This window comes from Enhydra lutris, unplaced genomic scaffold (assembly GCF_002288905.1).
Source record: "Enhydra lutris kenyoni isolate GAN:26980312 unplaced genomic scaffold, ASM228890v2 scaffoldscaffold16, whole genome shotgun sequence".
Classification (NCBI taxonomy): domain Eukaryota; kingdom Metazoa; phylum Chordata; class Mammalia; order Carnivora; family Mustelidae; genus Enhydra; species Enhydra lutris.
Window position 1 is genome coordinate 18,038,773 of NW_019154100.1, and position 14,499 is coordinate 18,053,271.

At 38.9% G+C, this 14,499-nt stretch overlaps 1 protein-coding gene across 1 annotated transcript in view; it reads left to right on the top strand.

Annotated features, from left to right (window-relative positions):
- LOC111147238 (tetraspanin 13) overlaps nucleotides 1-14,499 on the top strand; it is a 33,550-nt gene that overhangs the window by 14,394 nt on the left and 4,657 nt on the right. The window contains exons 2-5 of the mRNA XM_022503159.1: nucleotides 9,343-9,510; nucleotides 10,177-10,257; nucleotides 11,355-11,468; nucleotides 12,979-13,092. Of these exons, the coding sequence (XP_022358867.1) occupies nucleotides 9,343-9,510; nucleotides 10,177-10,257; nucleotides 11,355-11,468; nucleotides 12,979-13,092 (477 nt within the window). The remainder of the gene's footprint in view (nucleotides 1-9,342; nucleotides 9,511-10,176; nucleotides 10,258-11,354; nucleotides 11,469-12,978; nucleotides 13,093-14,499) is intronic.

The window sequence follows — 14,499 nt, forward strand, 5'->3', positions numbered from 1 at the left end:
ATGATTGAGAATATCTTGATTTATGTGCCTGTGTTTGGGGAACAGTGGAAACAAAGGCTGGATGAGGAAAGTTGGACCAATTGACAGAGGAAAGCAAAATAGGAGAATTTAAAATTGGTGCCATCATAAGAAAGAAGCTGTTACATTTTCAAGGCTGGTTTTAATTAGGAAATATTTCATGTGCAGAGAAGATATAATGGTAGACTCTTGGAACCCAAAGGCTGATTCCACAGATGCCAGTGTTTTGCCACATCTCCCTCTTTTTTTAGAAGTTAAGTGTTACACAGCTAAAGGCCGCCTCCATCTCCTTTCCCATTTTTCCCCTTCTCAAAAGTCATTACTGTTCTAAAATCAACATCTGTCATTTCCATGCACGTTTATGTACTTAGGACAGTTTGAGCTATTAGTCAACCACAAAGACTATCAGGTGACTTTTTGTGGGGCACCTGGGTGACTGAGTCAGTTAAGCATCTGACTCTTGCTTTCAGCTCAGATTTGTGAGATGGAGCCCTGTGTCAGGTTCAGTGCTGGGTGTGGAGCTTGCTTGAGATTTTCTCTCTCTTTCTCTCCCCTCACTTAAAAACAAAACAAAACAAAACATAAATAGGGTAACTTTTTGTGTGCTTGAATTATTAAGTCGTATGTCTTATATATTTATGTAATTTATTTGAAATTTATTGATTTAATAGAAATAGATCAAAATCTTTTGTATTCTACTGTGTGATCACATGAGTGTTTGTGAATGCCATAGTCATGGTTTCTGAAGTGGTTTTCAGTTTTTTACTGTGACAAGGCTGCAGCAAAATCCTGATGTATGATGTCTAGTTGGGGACATGGGTATTTCTTTTGGGTATTAATCTAGAAGCAGAATTGCTGGTTAATAAGGGATATGTATTTTTAGTTTTCTTAGGTGCTTCCAGATTGTTCTATGAAGTGGCTTCAAAAATTTACACTTTGACTTGAATGAATTCTAGATTCTCCACATCCTTGGTGTCATCAGGCTTAATTTTGCCCAATCTGGTGCATGTGAGATGATTTTTCATTGCTGTGATTTTTGTTTTCTTGATTATATAATGAGATTTAACATCTTTCAGGTATTGATTGCCTTTTGGATTCTTCCTTGGCAGATTGCCTCTTATTACCTTTGTCTGCTTTACTGTGTGCTTTTTGTTCTTTTAAATTGATTTGTAGGCATTCTTTGATATATATGAGCTCAAAATATCTTCTAGTTCTGGGCTTATCCTACATTTTCTGATGATATTTTTTAAGATTTTATTTATTTATTTAACAGAGAGAGAGAGAGAGAGAGAGATCACAAGTAGGCAGAGAAGCAGGCAGAGAGAGAGGAGGAAGCAGGTTCCCCGCTGAGCAGAGAGCCCAATGTGGAGCTCAATCCCAGGACCCTGGGATCATGACCTGAGCTAAAGGCAGAGGCTTTAACACACTGAGCCGCCCAGGTGCCCCTGTCTGATGATTTTTATTGTGTAGAATCAAAAATTTTAATGTGGTATGTAGAGTGATAGGTAAGAACACAGAATCTGCAGCCATACAGCCTGGGTTCATATCCCAGTTCTATCCTTTCCTTGCTGTGTAATCTTGGGCAAGTTTCTTAACATCTTTGTGTCTGACTTTCCCCGTCTGGAAAATGGAGGCAGTAGTACTACCTACCTCTGAGGGTTATTGTGAAGATGAAATTAGTTAGTGAATGAAAGCATTCAGAATACTTCCTTGCACATAGTAGACCTACATTAGTATAATACTTGATTGGGGGGGGGGTTGTTTAAGAAGTTTTTCTTTAACTACAAAGTCAAAACATTTTTCTTTATTTTTTTTCCTAAAAGTTTGGTTTTATTTCATATTTAGGATTTAAATCTATGGTGTGCGGTAGGGACTACTCCTATTCTTTTTCAGAATGTGCAGGTAATTGTCACAGTGCTATTATTGAAAGTCTCCTCTCTCCCTACTGATTTGGAATTCCATCTCCCTCCAAGCCTACACTGTTGGTTTATTTAGATTTGTGTCAACTACTTGGTTTTAATCATTGAACCATTACAACAAGTTGTTATATTTGTTTGAATTTTTAACTTAGTTTTTTAGTTTTATTTGTATGTTTAATTTTACTGATTAAAAAAATAAATAAAACCTGCCCAAAGGATGTAGAGTCAGGCCCAGGTTTTGCAGAGCTTGGTGAAAACAACAACAGATAGAGAGTCTGGAATGGTTAGTTGAAGGCTGATTTGCTATTAAGAGCATTTCTTAAGCATGGTGCTGGCAAAGGTGCCTCTGGGCTGAGAAGGAGTGGAGCAGATACAGCTTTTCTCTTTAATCTTAAAAGATGTTCCTAGTCCTTGGGCGACAAGTGACATTTATTCTTCCATGGAAATTAATGGATCGGTGTATCAAGTTCCACCCTAAAAAAAAGTTATTGAGACTTTAATTAGAAATAGATTGAATTTGGGCACCTGGGTGGCTCAGTGGGTTAAGCCTCTTTCTTCAGCTCGGGTCATGATCTCAGGGTCCTTGGATCAAGTCCGGCATCGAGCTCTCTGCTCAGCAGGGAGCCTGCTTACTCCCTTTTCTCTCTCTGCCTACCTCCCTGCCTATTTGTGATCTCTCTGTGTCAAATAAATAAAATCTTTAAAAAAAATGAAATAGATTGAATTTGTAGGCTAAATTGGAGGCAAATCGATGGCTTATTATAAATAAGTGTTCCCCCCATGAATATGTTATATCTCTTCATTAATGCAGTTTTTTATGTGCTTCAATTAATTTCACAATTTTCTCCTTGAAGGTCTTATAATACCTTTCTTAGATTTACTTATATATACCTGATATTTGTGGGGCCCATTACAAATCACATCCTAAAAAAATGCATAACAAATTTTGGGGGGTGTGCATCAGGATGCTGTTGATGTTTGTGTACTGTTTCTAGTCATAGTAATTTTTCTCTATCTTACCAGTTTTAATATTTGCAGTCTCTTGTTTTATTTCTCATGTGGCTACTGCTGTTAATATGAATAATGACAGCTGTGTTTCCTTTGAAGCTTCACACTTACTCAGTTGTCTAAGATCTCCACTATAATGCTGAATAGAAGGGGTGATAACACCCTGGTCTTAATCCTAAATTTTGAAGGAAATGTTTCTCAGGTTTTATCATTGAATATGATTTTTGTTTTGAGTTTTTGATAGCTATTCTTAATCAGCTAATGACATTTTGGGGGAATTTAGCCTTATTCTTTTTCTGAAAAAATAATTTTTCTGAAGGCCTGTCATTCTTTTCTTTTTTAAGGAAGCTTTATTTATCTTTCCTCTAATACGTTTCTCTTCTTTCTACTTTGGCTTTGCTCTATTGGCTCTTTTTCAAGTCTCTCTTTTTAAATTTTTTTTTGTCCATATTGTTTTTATCCTTTTATCTTTTTAGTCCGTTTAAACATCATAATTTTAGTTAGTTCATAATTTTGGTTAGTTCTATTACCTCAACTTCTTGGGGGCTCTAATTCTTCTTTTGCTGTGTCTGTCTTCTCTCTCTAGTGTAGTTTTTTTTTTTTTTTTTCTCTTATGTGTTTTGTGATTTTTGATTGACAGAAAAGTTTTTCTTTTGTCTTTGGGACTGGTGTGAGGGCTCCAATTTGCAAATGTCCCTCCTGAATTATTCTGGATTTCCTTCTGAGAGTTTTCCTTCCCTAGATCCCATCACTGCCTGTGATCAGCTTTTATCTGAATTGCTTGGCTGATTGATCAGAATTAGCTTCCTGCATGCCTGGGTAGTGACATTTAGACTCCAGACTCTAGGCCTAGAGCTTCTCTTTCTGGCAAAAACTTTCTGAAGGGACTCAAATATCTTTGCTATCACCCTGGGTGTGGTGGTTTAGTTTTTCTATAACACCTTACACTGAAAATACAGCTTTCTAGAAATGCTCGTAATTGGTCTTAACTCTCCATCCCAGTCCTGCCTGGTTTGAAACCCAAGTACTTCCTCTTTAGGGACTGTTCTGATCTAGGAACTCCTTCCTACCCTTCCCATCCAGAACTCCTGCCCCACCCCCACCAGCTCTATGCTTGTATATTTGACTTTGCAGTTCCTCTTCCTTTCTGGCCTGTAGGACTTTCCCATTGTTTCTTGGTGCTCAGGTATATATTTAAATAAAATATTACAATCTTTTACAATATCTTAAAGTATTTGGAGTGGGAAAGATTCTATGGTTGCTCAGTTGCCAATGACCTCAGAACCCTCTAAAGTAGGCTCAATAATATCCCTCTGCCCCCAAAGGTACACATCCTAATCTTTGGCTATGGATTGTTATGTGACCTTACACAGCAATAGGGACTTTGCAGTGTGATTAGTAAAGCATTTTGAGATGGGGCAATTATTCTGGATTATCTGGGAAAACCCTATGTAATCACAAAGGTCCTTATAAGAGGGATGCAGGAGAGCTATCCTCAAAGAAAGAGATGTGCTTGGGGAAACAGGTTGTAGACTAAGAGATTTGAATATGCTACGATGTCGGCTTTGAAGATGGTGGAAGTGGTTACAGGCAATGGAATGCAAGTGTCTTCTAGAAGGTGGAAAAGGCAAGGAAAGGGATTTGCCTCCAGAGCTTCCAGAAGGAATGCAGCCTTATTGACATGTGATTTAACAACCCATGTTGGACTTCTGACCTCCAAAATTGCAGCAGAATAAATCTGTTCTTTTAAGTCATGAAACTGGTGATGATTTGTTAAAGTGACATGCTGATAAACTCTCTTCAGTGTTTTTCAAGAAGGAGCACTTTGTATTAGCGATAGGGATGGACTGATGCCTATGTGAGAGACACAGCAGAGTGAATTTGGTGAAAAGTACTTTTGACAGAGAGGTCTACTGATGGGAGTAGCCCCTTTCTTCCCCTACTTAGAAAAGAAAAATCTGAGCGGAGATATTTGTGAATGTTCTAGGTAATGTTCTCAATAATAGCATAATGCCTAGTCTGAGACCTGGAAGAGTATTCCTCTCTTTTAGTTGTAGATGTTGTTTTTCAAAAGGGAAAATATTCTTATTATTAATGATCCTGTAAGTTGGTAACTGACAGAGCAGAAGACATTTTTCACATTTTGTTGAGATGCTGATGCTATAAATAAAGCATTTGGTCTTCTAAGAGGGTGCTGACAAGGATACCTGAATACTTCACTCCAGCCGCATGGTAGGATTCCACTAGTGGTAAAATAGCAGGCAGCTTTCTGTAAAATGGAGATTCCTTACTTGTCCAGTGCCCACTGTGCAAATTGTTCTGTGTTAGTTTACTAGGGTTTCTTGGATGAATTACCACAAACATGGCAGCTTAAACACAATAGAAATTTATTCCCACAGTTTAGGAGACCAGAAGTCCAAAATGAAGGTGTCATCATGGTTGCACTCTCTCTGAGAGCCCCAGGAGAGAATCTGTTCCTTGCCTCTTCTATCTTCAGGTGGCTGAGGGCATTCCTTGACTTCGAGCCATGCCACCCTCTGCCTCTGTCATTACGTGGCTGTCTCCTCTCTGTGTGTCTCCTTCTGCCTCTCTTATAAAGATACTTGTGATGACATTTAAGGTCTACCTGATAAGCCAGGATAAACTCCTCTTTTTAAGATTTTTTAATTTAGTCACATCTTTTGCCATATAAAATAATATTTATAAAATGTTTTATAAATATTATATGTTTATTATAAATAATAGAATATTTATATCCTATTCTTTTGTTGTATAATGTAGTATTTACAGTATAGTCATTTTTTTCAGCCCATTACCTGCTTCTTTACTATTTCTTTGCAGTCTCTGACCTATTCTATTTATCTAGATTTTTTGGATTATTGTTCCATCCTCTGACCCATCTTGTAAAAATATCCGGCAAGGCAATTATTCATCCCATTTTAACATTTTAGTCTCTGCTACCCTGACTCCTAGAGCAAGGGTCAGCAAGCTATGGCTCATGGGTCATATCCATTCCACGGCTTGTTATTGGATAGCCCGCCAACAAAGAAGGGCTTTATAGTTTTAAATGATTAAAAAAATCGTAGGAAGAATAATATTTGGTGCACGTGAAAATTACGTGAATTTCAATTTCAGTATCTGTAAATGAAGTGTTATTGGAACACGGCTCTGCTCATTGGTTTACTGCTGCTTTTGTGTTACAGTTGCAGAATTGACTAGTTGTGGCAGAGACCGTGTGATCCACGAGGATAGATGATCACTATCTAGGCTTCTATAGAGAAAATTTGCCAACCTTTGTTCTAGTAGGCATATCTTGTCTCTGGCTTTGGGTGTACAGTGCGCAGTAGTCACTTTGTTGTTGGTTATTTAGACTTGTAAGAATTTCATTAATATAGGAAGGATTTGGTAGACTTCCAAAAGGATTCTTTGAAACTATGGGGTTAAAAGAATTATAACTATCATATTATTCATGCTTCTGATCTTTTTGACTCTAAGACTCAAATAAAGAAATAGAGAGTGACAATCCTGCTCCCAAATTTAATTGAATTGGGAAATAGGCATCAAACCCAAGAATTGAAGTTTGCACGTGTGCTGGTTAATTTTATCTGTCAATTCGGCCAGGCCGTGGTGCCAAATGTTTGTTTGGTTGAATGCTAGTGTAGCTACTGATTTAAAGGCATTGTTTTAGACTTAACCTTTACACTCAATTAACTTTAAGTTTAGCAGATTACTCCCATTGTGGTCTGCCTTACCCAGTCTGTGGAAAAACTTAAGAACAAAGACAGGTTCTCCTTTTTTTTTTTTTTTTTAGAAGATTTTATTTATTGGAAAGAGCGTGTGAGCGAGGGCAGGAGCAGGAAGGAAGGGCAGAGAGAGAAGGAGAAGCAGACTCCCCACTGAGCAGGGAGCCCGATGCGGGGCTCAATTCCAGGACCCTGTATCATGACCGGAGCTGAAGGCAGACGCTCAACCAGCTGAGTCACCCAGGCGCCCCAAGACTGAGGTTTCTTTTCTTTTTTTTAAAGATTTTATTTATCCGATAGAGAGAGAGAGAGATCACAAGTAGGCAGAGAGGCAGGCAGAGAGAGAGAGGAGGAAGCAGGCTCCCTGCTGAGCAGAGAGCCCAATATGGGGCTCGATCCCAGGACCCTGAGATCATGACCTGAGCCCAAGGCAGAGGCTTAACCCACTGAGCCACCCAGGCATCCCAAGACTGAGGTTTCTTAAGGAAGACAGAATTCTTCCTCCAGACTGTATCAGAGAAAACCTACCTGAATTATCAAGCTGCTGTCCTCCCACACGTTTTGGACATGCTGGCTCCACAAATGCATGAGCCAATTCCTTAAAATAAATCTCTATTTCTAAATATATATCCTGTTAGATCTCCTTCTCAGAAGAACCCTGACGGATAGAGCACATTGCATTGCTCTGATGTGCTGCGAATGCAGAGCACCTTCTGTGTTTGGTCCCACGACGCAGTGCGGAGGCCTGTCCCCGCATCCTCTCACCTCTTCTTTCACCCCTCATGGAAGGAAACATGCTGTATTTGGATGCCACGGAGTCGGAAGTAAGCTCGCTGGTGATGGAACAGAGGACTTTTTCTCAGTCCAGTATAGCTGGAAGCCATGAGAAGATGGTGAGTGAGAAGAGAAAAATAAGCCAGAAGCAAATGGACCTGTTGATGAGGAGCAGTTGAGAAAATGAGAGGGACCAGGCAATTTTTGGGTGGCAAAGGTTCTGAGAATTTCTTCCCTCTCCTTCTCCCTCTGAAAACAAAAGACTTCTGTGACTTCTGTGTGTACTCAGTACCGTGGGGAACAGTAACTCCGTGTAACTCCATGACTTGGTTCTAGCATGCTACAGACAGTTTCTTTCTTCTCTAGATCTGCTTTGTCATAAGTGATAAGAAACAGGTGGGGCGCTGGTGGCTCAGTGGGTTAAGTGTCTGCCTTTGGCTCTGGTCATGATCCTAGAGTCCAGGGTTTGAGTCCCATATTGAGCCCCACATCAGGCTTCCTGCTCAGTGGGGAGTCTGCTTCTCCCTCTCCCTCTGCCTCCCACTCCCCCTGCTTGTGCTCTCTTGTGCTCTCTCTCTCTCTCAAATAAATAAAAGCTTTAAAAAATACAAATACGTGTTCTTTGTCAATATTAAGCAGTTTTACTTGTATCTGTACACATGGAGGGAATTTTAGATATGAAGATATTTAGAATTTGTGTTCTTAAGCTATGATTTCATATATAAAAAATTAAATATTTGAGTAAAAATCCTTTTGAGTGAGTGGTGATTTATTTTATCTTTCAAAACAAACTTTATTGGGTCTTGATGCCAGGAAGTGTATTTTATGTATTTTGATTCCTCTCTGCTGTGTATGATGCTGTCACCTTGCTCCAGGAAACGGCTGACTCTCAGAGGATACGGCCTCCTTCCTACCCCAAACCCATACCCCCATCCCTCCCACAAACCTGTTTCAGCTTCATCTTCTATCAGTTCAACATCATATTTACATGGCGTGTTCTTCATTTGCTATTTCAAAGAAGTGATTGTAACTTTGTGTATTACAGGTAATGGCTGATTTTCAGGCATGTGTTCTACTTCTTCACTTGGTTTTATTTCATAAGTATATAAATAAATGGAGTATAAAATAATTTTATCTTGCTCAATATACCACTTTACTCACAAAAAGTCTCTTACATTGTCCAAAGAGTTTTAATGACCTCTTTCTCTCTCTCTTTCTGAATTCTAATAGGATACACAATGATACCTAAAGCAATTTTTTTCAACAATTCTTTGAGAAATTTTTGATTGTTTGCAAGGCCCGGGTTCTGTGATAGGTTCTGGGGATAGAGACAGATGAGAAGATGGTTCCCCCCTCTCAAGGCGCTCTTAGTCTTCTAGGAGAGACAGGCTTGGCAACAGAATGAGAGTGTGACAAGGGGAACAATAGAACCAACTTCGAAGAACAGTTTATGGAAGACGAGGAAAGCATCATAGAGAAGGTCACAACTGGCTTTGAAGGAAGCATAAGTGATGTCCATGTGAAGAAATGAATACTTTGGACTGAGATGTGTTGGCATCTGGGAGTTTCACATACGCCATGATTGCAAAAGCTTAGGCAGAAATCATTTAGGCTTAGTAAGCCAGATGACCTCTGAGGCGTCATAACAATTTCATAGCTCATTATTACTTATTTTAAAGCCTTGCCTGAGGATTAATTTACTTTGTTAAAACAATACTATCTATTAAGATCTAGCGTGTATTCTGGTATTGAGTATGAGCAGTCATTTGTAAGATACTGAAAAATGTCCTTTGTATTATTATAGAAATTGATGTTTTCCTCCCGTCCTTCTCTTCCCCCTGCCCCCATCCCATCCCTGGCCCTTTTGGTTGTCTTTGTAGTTGGTCAGTCTGTTGCTCATTGGAATCGCGGCGTGGGGCATTGGTTTTGGGCTGATTTCCAGCCTCCGGGTGGTCGGTGTAGTCATCGCCGTGGGCATCTTCCTGTTCCTGATTGCGTTGGTGGGGTTGATTGGAGCCGTAAAGCACCATCAGGTGTTGCTTTTTTTTGTATCCTTTTTTAAAAGCAGAATTTTTAACCCAGTTGAGTTTGTCCTTACTTTTATTGCTTACTCTTCTGATAACTGCCACTGATTTGGAATTCTCATTAGGAACGTCATTGCCAGAGAGCAACTCCTAGCATGCCCTATGCATATTTGTTTCACCAACATTAGGAATATTTCTTAGGGTAAGATTACTGTATGTTTATATGTTCTCACTTTCTCCTTTTCACCTCATGAAGAATGTATTCTGCAAATTATAGTCCTATTTATACATTGCAAATTCAGAGTTAAATTGAACTGATTCAGTGACCTCTAGGCCCTTTCCAAAAGGTTAGTATGTGGTTGAGAATTTCAGTGATTGTTTTTTAAGATTTTAATACTAAGAAAACCTAAGTACATTTATCTATACGTATTTCTTATTTTATACATGTAAGGATTTTTATTTCAATCTAAAAGAAATTCTAATATTTTATCCTTTAAATAGTAGTATTTTTATTACAAACTATCTACAGTATATTAGTGAATATAATAATTGTGTATATTCTTTGTAAACTTTCTAGGTGCCATTTGTTCTGTTTCCTGGTTGAATTCCTTCTAGTACATTCCGAAGTTGTCAGTACCTCTATTTTGTTATTGTAAGAGTGTTGAGAAATACCTTAACTTGAATTCTCAGTACATGATTATTCTCTTACTTGTATTTATTGTTCAGTTTTCTGTATCATGTGCTTGTTTAGCCCTGAACCAGGAGCAACAGGTAAGCAAAGACTTTTTTTCTCTTATTTTATTACACCTCACAGTATGTGTAGGAAAAAAGAGGGAGAAATGATTGGAATATATGATAACTCCTCTTTGCTCAGAATGGCATTTCACTGGAGACAGCTAGAATCTGCTGTTCCCAATTGCATTAGTGGGGCTGATTGGAGCCCTGAAATGCCATAAGGTGTTGCTACTTTTCAGCATCCTTGAAGTGAGATTTTTCCCTTCCCTGGGTAAAAAGTGCCGCTGCTGAAAGATGATCACCCAGCCTTTTCCAACCATCATGTAGTGAAACATTTGTGATACCTTTCTAGCAATTACACTTTCCGAACTCTTAATTTGTGAAACAATATGCAGTTTTGTTTAGGACAGTTGAAAATTTGTCTTGTTTCAGTCTTAGAATCTTTTGAACTAAGTGCTGCTTTTATTTTATTTTATTTTATTTTTTTTAAAGATTTTATTTATTTATTTGTCAGAGAGAGAGAGAGGGAGAGAGAGCAAGCACAGGCAGACAGAATGGCAGGCAGAGGCAGAGGGAGAAGCAGGCTCCCTGATGAGCAAGGAGCCCGATGTGGGACTCGATCCCAGGACGCTGGGATCATGACCTGAGCCGAAGGCAGCTGCTTAACCAACTGAGCCACCCAGGCGTCCCTAAGTGCTACTTTCAAAGGGCATGTAAAAATGAAGACTCTTCACTCTTGGAATAGGAGCAGTGCTTTAATTTTTTTTTTTTTTTAAAGATTTTATTTATTTATTTGACAGACAGAGATTACAAGTAGGCAGAAAGGCAGGCAGAGAGAGAGGAAGGGAAGCCGGCTCCCTGCTGAGCAGAGCCCGAAGTGGGGCTCGATCCCAGGACGGTGGGATCATGACCTGAGCCGAAGGCAGAGGCTTTAACCCACTGAGCCACCCATGTGCCCCCAATGTGCTTTAATTTTTGTTGTAGATTTAGGTATTACCCTTTGAAAACTTTTAATCATCTTAGGAAGAGCATTTATTTTAGGTACACTCAGTATTAAAAATTACAGGCTCTAGCTCTATACATTTTGTGCAGGGATAACACATGTCAGTGTGTATATTACATGCATTTTCCAGGGTCAGCTTCTGGAAGTGGGTTGGAACAATACAGCAAGTGCTCGAAATGACATCCAGAGAAATTTAAACTGCTGTGGGTTTCGAAGTTTTAACCCAAATGACACCTGTCTGGCTGTAAGTACAAAGTATAAAATATTTTCTGGAGATGTATTATATACAGAGGAATAATGATTAACATGAAGAAAATGGGATTTCTGATGCTGAGTTGAATTTTTAAAATGCTTTACGTGAACCTATATTATATTCCATATACACTGGTGTGTCATTTGTCTGTTCTCATATCCACTCCTGAGAGTACTAAGTATCCCAGAGCCCTGCCAGACACAGATGCTCACAGTTCTTTGCCCCTAATTCCTTCCCATGCAATTCCTCCTAGAACAAGTTGTGGAAGAAAAATAAGACTACATTAGCCTTAGAGGCGCAGAAGAGCTGTAGAAATATCTTGGTTTTGAAGCATCTCAGGGTAGTAGGAGGAAGGGTCTTTCCTGAATTTGGGGGCTTTTTAACCAGTTAAACATCCCCAGGGGGGAGGATACATGGAACTAACCCCTTTCCTCCCTCCCCTCGTCCCCATTACAACTTCATGCTGTTTCCATGGGAGCTGAGCTAGCGATGGACAAATTAGAGCCATACTATTGTCCCAGGACAGACCCCAATATGAGGCTAGATTTGGAGCTTGACTCTCCTAGGAAGTACATGTGTTTAAATTTCCAGGAAACTCCTATTACTGTCTCTCTGAGCCGTGAGCTGGATTTCCTTTCAACATGGCCTCTTTTGTGAGTTTTCTAGTGCTATGTGACACATGAATTCTACCCAGGTGTTCTCTCAGTTTCCATGGATCAGGAGCATGAGAATGGCTTCGTTGGGTTCTCCACTTAAGATCTCACTTGGGTGAAATCAAGGTGTTGGCCAGGAATAATCTCATTCGAGGCCTGGGGGGGTCTGCCAAGCTCAGCGGGTATTGGCAAAATTCAGCTTCTGGTAGTTGTAGTGCTGAAGTCCCATTTTTCTTGCTGGGTTTTCCTCAGCTCCCGGAGGCTGCTCTCAGGTTCTAACTATACAGCCATCTCACAACATGGCGGCCTCCAAGTCAGCATGAGAATCGCTCCATTCTGTTAAGATAGATGGTGTCTCGTGTAACCACATGATAAAGATGGGAGTGACTGTCGTATTTACAAATCCCATCCGTGCTCAAAGCTGGGGGATGTGGGGGGGTATTCAAGGTGTGTATACTGGGCTTGGGAAACTTAGGAACCATTTTATTTATTTTATATATTTTTTAAGATTTTATTTATTTGACAGACAGAGATCACAAGCAGGCAAAGAGGCAGGCAGAGAGAGAGGAGGAAGCAGGCTCCCTGCCGAGCAGAGAGCCCGATGCAGGACTCGATCCCAGGACCCTGAGATCATGACCTGAGCCGAAGGCAGAGGCTTAACCCACTGAGCCACCCAGGCACCCAGTGGGAACCATTTTAGAATTTAGGATGCTACTAAACAGCCCAGGCCCAGATTGGATATAATATTCCAGCCACTCATTTTTAGGTGGGTTCAGTGTTTATCTCCTTTTCATAATTGCACTTTGATATAAAAGGTTTTTTTTTTTTTTTTTTTCAAATTGATACAGAGCTGTGTCAAAAGCAGCCACCCATGCTCACCGTGTGCTCCAATAATAGGAAAATATGCCGGAGAGGTTTTGAGGTTTGTCGGGGGCATTGGTCTCTTCTTCAGCTTTACAGAGGTATGTGCAAATAACTCCCTATCTTTCCATTTTCGTCAGGGGGTTTTCTGTTTTATACGGCAAGAGGGCATGGCATTTTGCCTTAGCATGGTCCCTAATTTTGGGGATGTATCGATAAATATCTTTGTTGAGAACTAGTATTATAATCAGAGGAGCCCAGGCTTGAAATCAGAAGACCCCACAGATCTAGCATTAATTTTATACAGGGTGGAGGCTTGATTATTAAATTATGTAAAATTTAATGAACACATGAAATGGGTTTAGGCTGGGTTATTTCTAGAGTCTGTCCTATTAGAGTTGTATGATAAATTATAATTCTAAATTTACTTTTGGAATACGTAAGACATTCACACTTTAATATATATAGTATAGAACACACTCACATACATACTTAGAAAGATATGCTTTGAAAAATGGCTTTTCAAGCCCATCTCCCATTATCTCTAGCTTTCCAAAAACTACAGGTAAACACTATTATTAATTTCTTATTTATCTTATATATATTTATGCTATGTTAAAATATCTCTCATATTGATTAATACATTTATGTATAATATAGGTGTCTGTAAGCAAAACCACACTCATTATTTGATAATTTTGGAGGAATGCTAATTCCATTTGCAGTGTCTTTATTAAACTCAATATCTACAGATGTTTTTTGCGATAGCTGACTTAACAATATGTATGAAAATTAAAATTTTTTAAATTCATACATTCTATTTATAGCACTTTATTTCATGGAGATCATCCTATGGCTATTTAAATGACTAGAAAGGAATGTTCATCGTTTATAACTGCAAACCCTTGGGGCAGCTTATTGATCTTCAATAATGAGCTGGTTAAATTAGAGTGGGTGGGAAGGAATGCTTTTTTCTGCCCTTTAAGTTCCTTCTAGCTGGACAGAGTCAGACTGACATGAGATTGATTAACAGGAGAAAATAAAATTTAATGTGGTATATATAATGCGTATACTGCATTTGTGTAGATTATGCATACACTCTACATGGATATGACGTCAGGTCAATATACAGCACAGTATAGATACATATATATGTATATATTATATATTTTATTCTCTTCAGTTTTCTTCTCTTGAGAATGAAAAATTCACATTTGGTTGTTATTAAGAAAGTAGAGATAAAAACCAAAGTTAATATTCATTTTTTACAGGAAGTCTCCCCTGACATCTCTTCTTATCCTGAGCATTTTTTTTTTTTCCATTTCACTTTTTCTCATGAAAGAGCTGTCTTACTTGTGGGTTGGTTGTGACATTAATTCAAGAAAATTGATGTACTGTTTAAAAACAATTCTGTGCATTATTCCTTCATTTCCTTTTTAAAAGTACGATTTTTTTTTTTTTTTTCATGAAAACTTAAAAATACAGATAGGAGAAAAACCCGAATGAGC